Here is a 13,596-nt window from a genome sequence, read left to right as displayed (position 1 = left end):
CCCCGCGAGCCTTCCCGACCGCCCCAGGGACTCCCCTACCTTTTCCACAGCCTTCCCCAACCCCTACTCGCTTTAAAGGTGGGAAAACTGAGGCCCAGAGAGCAGAGCCGGGCTGGCCCGCGGAGCGCCCAACGCCCAGGTCGGGGCGCGACGGCGGGACCAGCGCACGACCCGCCTCCCGCCCCCACGGAGGGCCGACGTGCCCCCTTGGGCGTCTCGGCACCTGGGGCCCTCCTGGGGGCACCTCTGGTCCTAGAAGGCTGGAGGGCCACCTCCTGAGACGCACAGACCGCAGTGTAAGGCCGCCACGGGGAAGCACCCGCCCCCAGGGAAGCACCTGCCCCCCCGCAGCTGAGCGCGCGGGCCACGGAGCCGGGAACGAGGCCCGGTTCGAGCCCCGCGGGCGCGCGCTGATGACGCGACGGCGCGGCGGCCCTAGCGACGGCGGTCTCCAGGGAGCGGGCGCGCGCTGATGACGTAGCGCCGCGGCGGCCCTAGCGACGGCGGTCTCCAGGGAGCGGGCGCGCCGCACGGAGGCATGGACGCGACCACCGCCCCTCACCGCATACCCCCGGAAATGCCCCAATACGGGGAGGCGAACCACATATTCGAGCTGATGCAGGTGACCCGGGCAGCCCCGCCCTGTCGCGACACCGGGCGCCAGCGGGAGCCTCTGCCGCGGTAGCAGTGCGCGGCTGCGACCCCGCTGCTGGGGGGGATGGGTGGGTGTCTGACTCCTGTACCGCTGGGACCCTGAGAGATGCCTCGGTCGGAGGACGCCCCCTGCCCCTGTCCTGCGGACCCAGGAGGGAAGAAAGGGGGCAGCCCACCCGGTCAGGTTTTGGTCATGGCTCCGCGCCAGCTCGCCCAATGACCTGGACCAAGTCCCATTCTTTCCTTTTCTCGAAGCTATGAAATGCTGGGTTGCAAGAGCTGATCTTCAAGGGGGCCCCTCGGCGCTAACAGTCCCCAGTCCGTCTGCCGTGTTGGTTTCTGAGCTGGGGAGTGTCCGAGTTCAAGGTGACCTCACCGTGCCCTGAGATGGCCACCTCCTGGGACAGCAGCCCTGTGCCCTATGGTTCGGACAGGAGCATTTTCCACATGTCCCTTCTTCATTCGGGTCAGGAGTTCCCAGCAGCTCCCAGCCTCTCATCCTGGGTTTCTGACCCGACTGGGCCCTCATCCCCTGTATGACCTTTGGCAAAGCCCTGCCCCTTCTGGTTGCCTTCTGCACCTCCTGGAGGCAAAGGCTTTCGGGAGCTGGACTGGAAGAACTCTCTGCCACTCAGAGGTCCTGAGGGCCAAGGGGAAGCTGGAGCCCAGTTTCTAGAGCATTTGCCCCTCCAGGTATACCCTGTCCCCAGAGGCACCACTGTGGTGACGCTTGTGCTCATTTGAGCCTCTGACCCGCGCACGTGAGAGCAGAGATCAGACTACCCACCCCGAGTCTCCATCTCTCCAGCAAACATATGCTTCCTTTGGAAAGGGTCAACTGAAAGAGGCAGAGAGATTTTTCTGCAACTGAGTGGCCAAGCCAAGAAAGGAAAATGGCTAGCTGAGTTACAAGTCACTGGCTGGTGGGCAGAGTGGGGCCAGCTCCTGGGGGTATTGTGGTCTGTTCTAGAGAACCTGGTGTAGCTCAGCTTGATTGTTGGAAGGAGCAGCCTGAAAAAGCTCCTAGTCAGTATTTCCAGTCCTTAGTCATTTCTGCATTCCCTCCATGGTTTTCACTACTTTTTAAAACAATGTTAGACCCTCAGGATGTTACAAAGATAGTACAGAGTTCTGATGTACCCTTCCCCAACTCCTCGCCCCGTAATGCTATCTAACATAACTCTGGGACATTGACATTGGTCCATGACAATTAACTAGGCCGCGGCAGTCCTTACTTGGGGTTCGTCCATTTTTACCTGCACTTCTTTCTTTTTGGTGTATTATTCCATGAAATTTTATCACCATGTTCCTCCGCTTTAACCTAATCATTTTTAAATGTTTATTTATTTTTGAGAGAGACGGAGACAGAGACTGTGAGCATGAGCAGGGGAGGGGCAGAGAGCGAGGGAGACAGGATATCCCGAGCAGGCTCTGCCCTGTCAGCACAGAGCCCCATGTGGGGCTCAAACTCACAAACCACAATATCATGACCTGAGCTGAAGTCTCGTGCTTAACCGACCAGGCCACCCAGGCGCCCCTAACTTGATCACTTCTTTAAATCAACCCACTTTAAAAAATTAAGTAATATTACCTCTTCTTGAGCTATATCCTTGAAATCGTAGGTTTTCTAGCACACATTAGGTACATAGCTATTTAAAGTGAAATTAAAAACACTCATCTGTGACACAGCCAACATCATCTCCCACCATCTCAGCGGTGAGAGTCAGCTAGTCCCGTTGGGACTCCACCAGCTGGGGAAGCTGAGGCTCAGAGAAGGGAAGACACCTGCTGGCGGGGTGCAGAGCAGAGCTGGGGCTTCTCAGAGCTGCGTGCTCTCGTCCGCGGCACACGTCCTCTGCCCCTGAAAGGCAAAAGCCCCTCCCTGGTTGTCCCTGATGGAGGCTCTTTAACGGTGCCGGCCCAGCTCCTGTCCGCTACCTAGTTCACTTCTGTGTCTCTTGTTGTGGAACCATGGAAGCTGGTTTTCCTTGGAATTAAATGGCCAGACTATCCCAGGATAGTAAATATTCTGGCTGGTAAATATACTGCCCCGCTCTGGAGGAACACAGGGAGCAGTGATGACCATGTCACCCGGCAGACCTTGGCATTGGGCACCTACTGTGTGCCCAGCGCTGAGACAAGGGTGCGGCAATAATGGATATAGGGGACTGCAGGAGCATAGGACAGGATTGATCTAGTGAGTGTGATCTGGGGGGTGTGTTTCCGTTGAGACCTGAGGATGTGGGGAACAGTGTTCCAAGATGAGGGAACAGTATCTGCTAAGGCTCGGGGCAAATGAACATGGTGAAGGAGAAGGAGGTGAACTGAGAGAAGGCTGGTCCGGGGAGCACCGAGGGACTGAGGTGAGAGGACCCTGGCTGGGCCTGCCTGCTCTGAGTCTGGGATGTGGTCCCTCCATGTGCCTCTGTGATACCCGCACGGCCCTTCCCTCATTCCTCTGCTCATGGGGATCGAAGCAGATCCAGCTGTAGCAGGGGCTGGGTTCCAAGCTGCAGGCCTGTTTGGTGGGTGCAGGGGAGAGATCGGGCCCCATAGCCGGTATCGGTAGCGACCAGGGCGCTGGGCCACCTGAGCCCAGGTCCCTTGGTGCCTATGCAGGTGTTAACCACCTGGGTGTCTGCCCTGTGCCCACAGAACATGCTGGAGCAACTCCTGATCCACCAGCCCAAGGACCCCATCCTGTTCATGATCAGTCACTTGCAACGAGACAACAATAACGGTGAGCACTTGACGAGCCTCCTCTCCCTTTACCTCCCCTCCCCCATCCCCACTCCTGCCCAACCGCTATGAACCACTCTGCCCTCCCTGTGTCTGAAGGGAGGGGTTTTGGCAACTTGGGGTGGTGGCTCATTGAAAAATGACTTAATTCCTTTTGGGGGCACGGCTAGAAAGTTCTCTTGCCAAGTTTCTAAAACGAAAACCTCCGAAAGGCCCATGGAATCAATTATTAATGCTTTCGTGTGCCCCATCTGATCTCGCCTGTTGGCTTTAAACTCTGTGATCGCTCCACATGTCAGGTGTAAATCTGGTTTCCGGTCCACCTAGACATGCAGCACTCGGGTTTTCCTGATGGTCTCATCGCTGGTGCCCGTTAGTGCGTGCCAGAGTTCCCCAACTCTTGGCCCAAGTGCAGGTCGGCTAGACCCAAAGCCAGGGCCCAGAACCAGAGAGAAGAGAGGGGCGCTCCATTCCACGGTCGATTTGCCAAGTGGAGGATCATTCCCATCCTGTGTGAGCTGTCAGGGAGAACTGGTGTCTGCGAGCTTCGATGTTTCTTTTCACTGGAGCACTGGCCGCTTTGAAGGAGATACCGGCTCGCCAGTGAAATTAGTGCTTGGCACAGCCGAGAAGGGCAGAGGCCTGAGATGCCCTGTGGTGGGGCCCACAGGCCTGAGATGAGAAAGGATGCATCAAGACACAACAACGGAAGACGGTGAGAGAGAGGACACTCCAGGCCTACAGGTGCACCACGCACGCCTGGCCTTTCCGGCGTGCCCCCCGCCCGCCGATCCTGACGCGGTTCCAGGCTTGGCCGCAGAGCATCGGAGCGAGGGGCTGCCTGGGTCCCAGTGCCGTTTCGCCAACCTAAGCAGAGTGGCTCACGGAGAGCACAGCGGTGCCCCTGTGTGGTTCTCTGGGTAGGCAGAATGGAGAGTTGACGTTGGCTGTGAGCCCACATGCCCCGGGTGCAGACAGAGCCGTGGGCACCCGTGGGCCGGGAGCACCACCCTCTTGAGCTGCCCACCCAGCCACCGTGTGTTCCTGGTGGGACTCGCTCTGCCCCACAGAGACTCTCTAAGAGGCCTCTGTTCTCTGGTTGGCTGTGTATCACATGGCACCAGGGTGCGGGTGGCGGTTAGGCCACCTTCCTTCCCGGGCGTCCGGCCGCAGACCGAAGCTCACCAGCCGGGCCTCCCCCGCCGGAGACGGATGTGTCTGCCTTCCCACCTCCTCCCCCGACCCCGAGTCTGGACGGGGGCTCGGTGTTGTCTGCGGGCCACTGGGAGCAGCCCGCCCGCCGTGTTGGGCTCTCTTGTATCAGCACCAACGCATCACAGGGCAAAGCAAAGTTACAGCAGAAGCGAAAGTGAAGAGAAAGCAAAGCAGGAGTTAAGAGCAAGGTCAAGGTAAAAAAAAAATGGGAGCAGAGCAAGAGCTAAGGTCACGTGAACCTGAGTTCAGGGAAGTGCCCCCCGCTTCCTGCCAGGCCTCCGCCAGGGCTCCGCCGGTTCCCCGATCGCCCCGACTCCTGCCAGACTGTAGAGACACAGCGAGAGAGCATTGTTCCGTCTGGGCCTCAGCTTCCTCGTTTGTAACCTGGGCGCGCTGGGGTAACTGGGCTGGAGGCTGCGGACGTCAGGACGGCAGCTGCGGGCGGGGCGCCCCAGGCACTGGCCCGGCTGCGGGACTGGCAAGGCCTTGACCCCCACCCCCCCACCCCACCCCCGCCCACGACAGGGCGTGGGAGTTCCCACCCGTGACCCTTCACAAGATCCTTCTGACTTAAAAACTGTGCCTGGTAATAACACAACCATCTGAACTCTCAGGAGCCGGGCCGCGGCACCGCTCTGTCCTGCTGGCTTGAAAGATTCACTTTGGGCCACGTGTGCCGTGTCCCGTGTCCTCACACCGCCAGCCTGAAGCCGGAAATTCAAGAGCCGAAATTCAAGGCAGATTCTCATTATATTTAATCCTGCCCCTCTGTGCGCACGTGTAATCTTCAGCGTCGAACTGTCACTTCCCCACCATCTTTCTGTTTTAGACTCGGTGCGGCCGACGCCGTTGGGGGCTGGCCTTACAGCCTCCTCCGCCCGCCGCGGAGCCTCCATTCCTTCTCCATGCTGCACCTGCCCTGTTCGCTCCCAGGCGGGGGCGAAGAACCCAGACCTGCGTCGTCTGGCTCTAGCAGGGGGCCGGCCTCCTGCCCTCCTCAATAGCTAGGGCCAAGGTGTTTGGCCCGATGCTCTCTCCGGAAGTAGAGGCATCGGATCCCAGTAACCACTGTTTTGGGGGGTGGATTTGTCCCCACAGGCCTCCACCGCCTCTGCCAGGCCCGGGGCTGGCAGCTCTCAGGGACGTTGGAATCTCTTTGCCCTGTTTGCTCAAGGCCCAACCGCTTAGGTGAAGAACAGAGAGGGACATCTGCAGGTTTCCTCCCCGTGCCCAGGTGTCCGCCCACAAGTGAGGCAGGACATGGGGGAAGGAGGGGAGGCTGGGCAGAAGGGCGTGCTTTTGTGAGTGTTCTCTTGTGTGTTCTGGAGGAGGACAATGGACAAGGGGAGGCCCTCTGAGGTCCAGTGAGCGGTTCTGCCTCCCTGGGCTAGTGAGGGAGGCTGTCTTGCCTCCTTCCAGCCACGCAGCGGCCCGTGTTTCCTGGAAGCTGGGCGCTCAGCGCTTCTGCTTCCTGGGCATGGGGTGGGGCGGGCAGGGGCTCATGTGGCCGGTGGCTAGTGTAGACCAAAAGAAGGCTCCGGACTCATCCCGGTGAGCACGCACATGAGGGAATGAGGGGAGCCCCCGGCACATGGCTGGCATCCCCTTCGCCTCGAGAAAAGCAGATTTAGTACAAAGTGAGCATTTACAGTAGCCCTGGGCAATATTAAAGCAGGTGATGGTGTATATAATGGTATGTTGCGTTTTTTATCAAACGTTTGTCCAAGAAAGCTGTGTATTAGAGCTCCAATACCTAAGGGTTTTCTTGTGAATTTTAAATCATGCTCCTAGTTAAACCTCAAAAGGATCTGTGGATGGAAAGGTTTTTTGATTTCCTTTGAAGTGGTTTGAAGAAGTTGATTACTCTTGGCAGTCAAGCAGCCTTTTATGACACTGTTTATAAATAATTACTCATGAGCAGAGCTGGGGTTCCAAGGTGTTAGATTTTAAGAAACTGAAATTAATCACATAAATGTGTGCGAGAAATTAGATGGGGAGAAAGGCCGTGGATGTTCCCCTTTTAAAGCATTTTCAGAGATGTGTGCAATTTGGGTGCCACTTACGGGAGCCTGGAAGGGGAGGGCATCCCCAGCAGCCTCCGAGCCCCGTAACTTTGTTAAGATGAACGCGTGACTTGGGAGTCAGCTCGTTCCCCAAAACGCTCTTGTTGAGGTACGGCTCCTTCTCCCGGGGCTCCACACGCCCCGAGTCCCATTGGGTCTGGCCTGAGTTTGAGGAGCTTGAGCAGAGGCCTGTGGCTAGAATCGAGAGAGGGGGCTGGGCGGAGGTCACAGGAGCCCGACCGGGCCCTCTGGTGCTCCCTTACTGTGGCTTTGGCCGGCAGAACACTGGAAGCTGTGTCCGCCGTACTGGGGAGGGCCGGAGGCGTCCCAGCTGAGCCTGCCTCGGAGAGGAAAGTGTGTGCAGGGCTTTGCTGAACTAGAGCGTGGCAGCATTGGGCCAGTAGGCCGGGGCCTTCCTGCCCCCACATCTCTGATTCCCATCACCACCAGGAGGAACGATGTGGGGTTCCTGAGAAGCAAGTTCGCACATCACTGGGGCCAACGGACCGGGTTTGTAAACGTTTCCAGACGTAGAAAATGACACTGCTCTGAAGCCACTGGGGACACACACCCGTCAAAGCAGCAGCAGAAAGCCAGGACGTGGGTACAGCCTGTCGTGTTGTCGAGGAGAGAGCAGAGGATGGCCGCTCCCTCTGGCTCCCGTCTCACGCAGCCACTCATGCCCCGCTTGCTGTGTTCGGCAGCCCCGGTCCCAGTGCCGAGCGAGGACGAGGTGCTCGACGAGTGAATCGGCAAGCGGATCAGCTTCAACCGTCCTTCCGTGCTTTTGGCAAATGAGAAGGTGCCGTGAATTTGGACAGAGTTCTGTATTTACACCCAGGCGGCCATGTGCCGATCATGAGCTCCTGGGCCAAATGGATCCTAGTTCCTTCTCTGTGGCCGCTGCCACACTAAAAGGGCACGCGTGTCCGTTGTCCTCAGCATGGACGAGGTGCCCTCCCGGGGCCCTGGCAGCAGTGGTCTCTGCATGTAGACATCAGAGGCTCAGATGCGTTGGGAGACACGCCTGTTCATTGTCCCCTTGGCTCAGGGGTCAGGCCAGCAGCGGTGAGGGGATAGGCCTGCCTTCCCAACCTCTGCTCTGTGCTCCTGGCCCCCCGTGTTTAGCAGCCGGGGGTGGCTTAGTCAAGGTGGCACTTAGAGGAATCAGCATGGATTCATCTCTCCAGACACCACGTCCTGAAGCCTGTTTTGACCCAAGAACACATGCCTTCTGGCGCTTTTCCTGACACGCTGGTCTGGTCTTTTCCAGTGGGCCAGCACCTAGTGGGTTGTCCTGACCCCGGTCTTGAGGAATTCTGTGGGGCCGACAACCTCCCAGGGCCCGAAGCCTCAGCCCCGAAGCAAGCCATTTGCATGGAAATGCCCACATTTGAAAACAAAGGCTCTCCTATCTGGGGTTTTATAAATCTGGCCGATCCACCCCAGGCCTTCCCCCGTTATTTCCCTCTGTAAAATGATGGGGAATACAATTTGCTAAATAAAAAGGCATAAATATATATAAAACAAAGCTTGGAAGGTCGATTTACATAAAATACAGCTTTATTTGAGAGCGTGTCCCCAAGACAAAGTCCCTGTTTAAAATGCTTTATGGTGTTTGAAATCCCAATTGTTCTTGATATTTATTAGTTTAGCAAACAAGTTACCGTGTCCATGTCCCCTCGGAGACAGAAAAATAAACCATCTCAGTGATCACTTACCTCCCTAAACATACAGAGTATGTTCTATGGCGAGACCATCCCTGAGCCACTGGGTTACAAACGACCGTGTCACTCGCAGAAAATGAAATCTGGGGAGGAAGGAAATGAATACCCCCGCAGTACCGCGGGCACGGAGCTTGCTTTATCATATCGAGCGGTGACATTCAAATCTTTCTATTCCACAGTGCCGAAGATTGTAATATTAGGTCCACCCGCCTCGGGGAAAACAACTATAGTAAGTGCATCATATTAAGTGTTGTAATGCCGTAATATCTCATCTCCCTGCAGAGCGGGAGCCGGGCCGCCCCTCCGCGGGTTCTCAGCACAACTGAGCGTTTCTTCATCCTTCCCTTCTGCTTCTTTAACTTATTTTCTTATTAGGAGAGGCGGCAAGCAGGCCTCGTAGAAAGCCTAGAAAGCACAGAACACAAAAGTATAACTCTGTAACCATCCAGGGATGAGCATTATTTCAACAGTTGGGATCTATGTTCCAGGGTTTTCTCGGGCCGCGGGGGCACCATCTTTGCACACACTTGGTTACCTCCTTAGGATAAATTTCTAGAAGCAGACCAGAGTCTAGAGACTTTTGACACGGAATCTTTAGATTCACTCTCAAAGTGTTGTTGTTTTCACGTTTATTTGAGAGACAGAGAGAGAGAGAGAGAGAGAGAGACAGAGCACGAGCGGGGGAGGGGCAGAGAGAGGGAGACACAGAATCTGAAGCGGGCTCCAGGCTCCGAGCTGTCGGCACAGAGCCCAACATGGGGTCTCGAACCCACAAACAGTGAGATCGTGAGCTGAGCCGAAGTCGGACGATTCACCAACCTGGCCACTCAGGCGCCCCTCACTCTTAAAGTTTTAACTATGAAACTGTTTAATCAGAAAAGCGTAGAAACTGCACCATAGATACTCAGCTCCCAGATTTTCCAGAATTTATCATCTTGCCGTGTTTGCTTTGATGATTCCCTTTCCACTTTAGATATGGCTTTAAAGATACAGCAGATGCCTCATCGTACCCACTTCTTTGTCTTAAGTTGGAGGCCACCCCAGTCCTGAAGCTGGTGTGCTTCGTCCTGCCTACAGTTTTAACCTTAAACTCCCTTTTTTTTTGAGTGTCAAAACTTTGTAACATTTTAATCATCTGAGACAGAACTCTGCTTTTTACTGACTTTTTATTTTAGAGAGAGCGAGCGAGCATGAGCAGGGGAGAGGGGCAGAGAGAGAGAGAGAGAAAATCTTCAGCAGGCTTTATGCTCAGTGCAGAGTGGAGTTCGTTGCGGCACTCGACCCCGCCACCCTGGGATCATGGCCTGAGCTGAAATCAAGAGCCAGACGCTCAACTGACCGAGCCTCCCGGGTGCCCCTGGAACTCTGCCTTTTAAAAGCCTGGCTAGCGAACTTCAGTCAACTCTTCCTTGATGACTGTGCCACTACTGCGAGCACTCGTCCCGGGCCTGGGTGACATGGCGGGCTGTGTCCCCTGACGAGCTGGCACTTTGCTGTGTTCAGAAAAGGGATTAAGACGGCCGATCCTTGCCGGAGCTGGCGTGCATCTGCTGTGCTCGGGAGTCGTCTGTATCCTAGCGCTGTCTCTCTCTCTGTCTACCGCTCTGCCCATCCATCCCTCCCTCTGTCCTTCTGCTTGTCTGTCTGTAGTTTTCCTACTGTGTTCCTGAGGATCAGGCTGCCAGCCTTCACTCCTTTCTACGGTCCCCCCAACCTAACACGCTCTTTTACTGCTAGAAACCCAGGGCCCCCAGGCCTGGCAGCCACAAGCGTTACCAGGGTGCTTTGGAAGGTGGCGGGTGCCAGACTCCCCTCCGGACCTGCCTGATCAGAATCTCCTGGGAAAAGGCCCAGGAAGCCGGTTGAAACCACTTCCGAGGTGGTAGCCTCTGCCCTGAGACAGACAGGCTCCCGAGCCACGTTAAGGCGGAGGCGGGTCACTCAGGGTGAGGGGTCTCCTTTGGCAAAGGGCCTTTGTCTTTGAGACGTTGGCACTCTGGGCACCTCCCCCCCAGCCCCTCCCCCCCCCCCCACCCCGTGCTTAACCCCAGTTCCAGCTCTTCCCTGATCTCTGGCGAATTTGCTGGGTAGAATTCGTGAAGCGTGGTGAGCACAGACAACTTCTTTTGTCCAGTCCCAACTTGGCTGAGGCCATCGGCTCTGCCCCCTGGCGAGGTCAGGGCCCACCGCGCCTCACTGCCGTTTCAGCTTTTGGTGAATGCGCTACCCCACGTCTGACCACTATGTGGGGACACGCAGAATCTAATTTTACAGTAAGATGATATACAGTATAATCCGGACAGAGCCCTGCAGGGCTATCATCACTGACATCTCCCAGCAGGAGGAACAGAGAGAATTAAGGTTGATACTTGCCCCGGGGGACTTCAGGGCCTTCTGAATCATCCCGATGCTGAAATGGCCATCAGTATAATCTTGCCATTAAGAGCATTTCATTACATTATTATTCCCTAAAATGTATTCCTCCCTGTAGAGTATACGTAGTCATCAATGAACTAAACATTCATTTGGTCAGATCGTTTCCTGATCTAAGAAAAAATGAACGGGTATGTTTGTGCCCCATGTTTAGGTCCTGTCCCTGCATTTCCTGTTGTAACCTTTTTGTGGCCTTGAGGAGCTGGGAAGGCGCGTCAAGGCAGCTACAAGCAGGGTCCCTCCGTGGGCTTTCTAGCTCCGTGTAATCACTGGCTGCTGGAAAAAGAGAGAACGCTCGGGCGGCCTCCTCAGGCTGGGGAGGGGGGGTGCTCTGTGGGCTTGTCCCCCTGGGTGGCCTCCTTCCAGCCAGAAAGCAGTTATGCTTCCCTGTGGCCAGTCTTTTCTAGTAGAATACGGAAGGGCCTGGGCATTTTGACGGAGTCCTCTTAATTACAGCGTTCACTGAAATTTTCTTTGGCTCTTTCTTCAGGCAATGTGGCTGTGCAAACATCTCAACAGCAATCTTCTCACCGTGGAGAACCTGATAGCAAGAGAATTTTCCTCTCTGGCTGCGGGTGCCAGGAGGCATTACCAGAACGTGACGGTAGGGCTGGCCCCAGGGCGGCAGGAAGGGGAGATGGGGTGACAGGGCTCCCACGGTCCCCCTTGCCCCCCACCCCCACCCCAGCACATCTCCATTTCTCGTGGACCAAGCGAGGGGAGTGCTGGGGGTAAACTGAAACACAGGCAGTGTGGGCTGGAAGGAAGGAGAGAACTCTCAAGCAGGGTGCGTGTCCTGGTGGGTGTGGGGACGAGGGGTTTGTGGCAGAAAGGGGTTGCTGACGGCGCGAGGTGACCATTCTGTGCTGATGCAGCGGCCCTGGCCCGTGCCTCTTCCCAGGGTCACCCCATCGCGTGGGTGCCGAGAGGCAGGGCTCCGTCCACAGAGGATGGAGCCACGCCGGCCCGGCCAGGGGGTTTCGGGGCCGTCGTCCAGCCGTCCCCGCGGTGGAGGACCCGGCACGCTGCACCTTGGGGGCCCCGGGGGCGCAGGGGCCGCACTCCCCACCCCTCCGTCCGGCTCACACACATCTGCGGCTGGCCCCCCAGGGCGCCGAGTGTCCTGATCCTAAAAATCTCACCAATCCCATGTCTGAAACTTTGGTTTCCCCAGGGGAAAGATAGAGCTTGCTCATGCTGTTTGTCTTTACTCCGAATTAGAAACTTGGAGATATTTCTTCATAAGCCCCTCTGGGATGTGAGCGGATCTCCTAGTCCATTCGGGCCGCTGTGACAAAATACCACAGACTGGGTGGCCTGGAAGCACAGGGATTATTTCTCCCAGTTCTGGAGGCTGGAAGTCCGAGATCACGGCTCCAGCAGGTTCGGTGTCTGGTGAGGGCGTCTTCTCACTGTGTCCTCAAAGTGCAGGGGCAAGGGAGCCCTCTGCGGTCTCTTCCGTGAGGGCAGGAATCCCCTTCTACGACCTGATCACCTCCCAAAGTTCCCCCCGCCCCGATTCTGTCACTTTGAGGGGTAGGGTTTCAGTATATGAATTTGGGGGACACGTGTGTTGAGACCAGAGCGGCAGGGATATGCCCTCTGGGGCATTCTTTCTGGAGACTCTGAGAATGGAAAGAATCCCTGTGTTTGTTGAGTGCTTCCCAGGCCTCCCTCCTCCCTCCCCTCCCCACCACACCGACACCAGTGAAGCAGTGACCCAGGGTGAGGTCGGATTCAGGCCTACCCCAGAGCCCTGCCCCAGAGCAGTTGGGGTGCGAAGCCGGGGAACAGTCCAGCTGGCTGCAACCTGTCCTCGTCCCCTGCCTGGGGCAGAAAACGAGAGGCCGTGTGGGGGACACATCCTGGGCCCTGATGGAGGTACCACCTCCCTTCTTGGCCCCACAGCCGGAATTGGGCACCGCCCCTGGCCACTGTCCGCCTCTTTGAGGCCACTTTGCCTTGTATTTCCATCCTGAGCTTTCTCTTCTGTCATTTTGGCCCCCACCCTGTTCCCTGGCTCAACCACCCACAGAAGCAGCACCACGGCCCAGTGCTCAGGAAAAGGGGTCTGCAGGGCCCAGCCAGCTCTGGGGAGGGGTGTGCAGAGCGGGCTCGGCAAGGCCACGGGGGCACGTGACCGGGAGGGCCCCGGCAGGGCGGGGGGCAGTTGTCAGGCATGAGGGATGGGACTCGGGCAGACTCCCAACCCCAAGTTTGCCGGTTACCCCGACTTGATGGAAGGAGGCTCTCCTTCGGCAAGGTCAGCCGCCACCACTGCGAGCTGACTCTGAACATGTTTAATCCGGAGCACTTCCTGCCCCCCATTGCCTGGGGCGGGGGGGCTCTCAGAGGCCTGCTCCCCGGCCCTGCAGCTTTGCAGGAATCAGTGTGTGCTTATGGGTGGGGGGATGCCAGCATTTGGGGTGGGGATGTGGTTTTGTCATTTTCAGACAGCCTCTCGGGGAAGGGGAGGCAGGCTTATTTCCAGGATAAAGATGCTTTTATCAGGTTTATAAAATTCAGCAGAGGGGAGGATTTTAAGGAAATTCCTCCTGGGTTTCATTATGCTAATTATCAGCATGTTTCAGACCACATCGGAGTGCTTTCAAGGGTGTCTTATCGGGGTTCCTTGGCTTGGAAGCGGGGGGGTGGGGGGAAGATGAAAGGCAAGGCTGTCAGGACTGATGAAGGAGTGAGAGGTTCTGAAGAGCCAGGACGGTGCGCGTAGGGCGGCGGCGCGTGGCCTGGCCTGGCCGCAGGTG

The 13,596-nt window shown here is 56.9% G+C and overlaps 1 protein-coding gene across 4 annotated transcripts in view; it reads left to right on the top strand.

Annotated features, from left to right (window-relative positions):
- The window catches only part of AK8 (adenylate kinase 8), a 129,096-nt gene that overhangs the window by 2,081 nt on the left and 113,419 nt on the right, over window positions 1-13,596 (top strand). Inside the window, exons 1-4 of one of the 4 annotated variants that reach the window (XM_019420699.2) lie at window positions 28-622; window positions 3,310-3,394; window positions 8,578-8,627; window positions 11,322-11,435. In XM_019420699.2, coding sequence (XP_019276244.2) covers window positions 539-622; window positions 3,310-3,394; window positions 8,578-8,627; window positions 11,322-11,435 — 333 coding nt within the window. In that variant the 5' untranslated portion in view covers window positions 28-538. Of the gene's footprint in view, window positions 1-27; window positions 623-3,309; window positions 3,395-8,577; window positions 8,628-11,321; window positions 11,436-13,596 lie in introns of those variants that run through there. The other 3 variants (XM_019420696.2, XM_019420698.2, XM_019420700.2) reach the window with 3 other exon arrangements.

The sequence above is a fragment of the Panthera pardus genome, unplaced genomic scaffold (assembly GCF_024362965.1).
Source record: "Panthera pardus isolate Hobbes unplaced genomic scaffold, ASM2436296v1 HiC_scaffold_20, whole genome shotgun sequence".
Lineage (NCBI taxonomy): Eukaryota > Metazoa > Chordata > Mammalia > Carnivora > Felidae > Panthera > Panthera pardus.
Note: the sequence above shows the minus strand (reverse complement) of the source record. Positions and strands in the feature narration are given on the sequence as shown.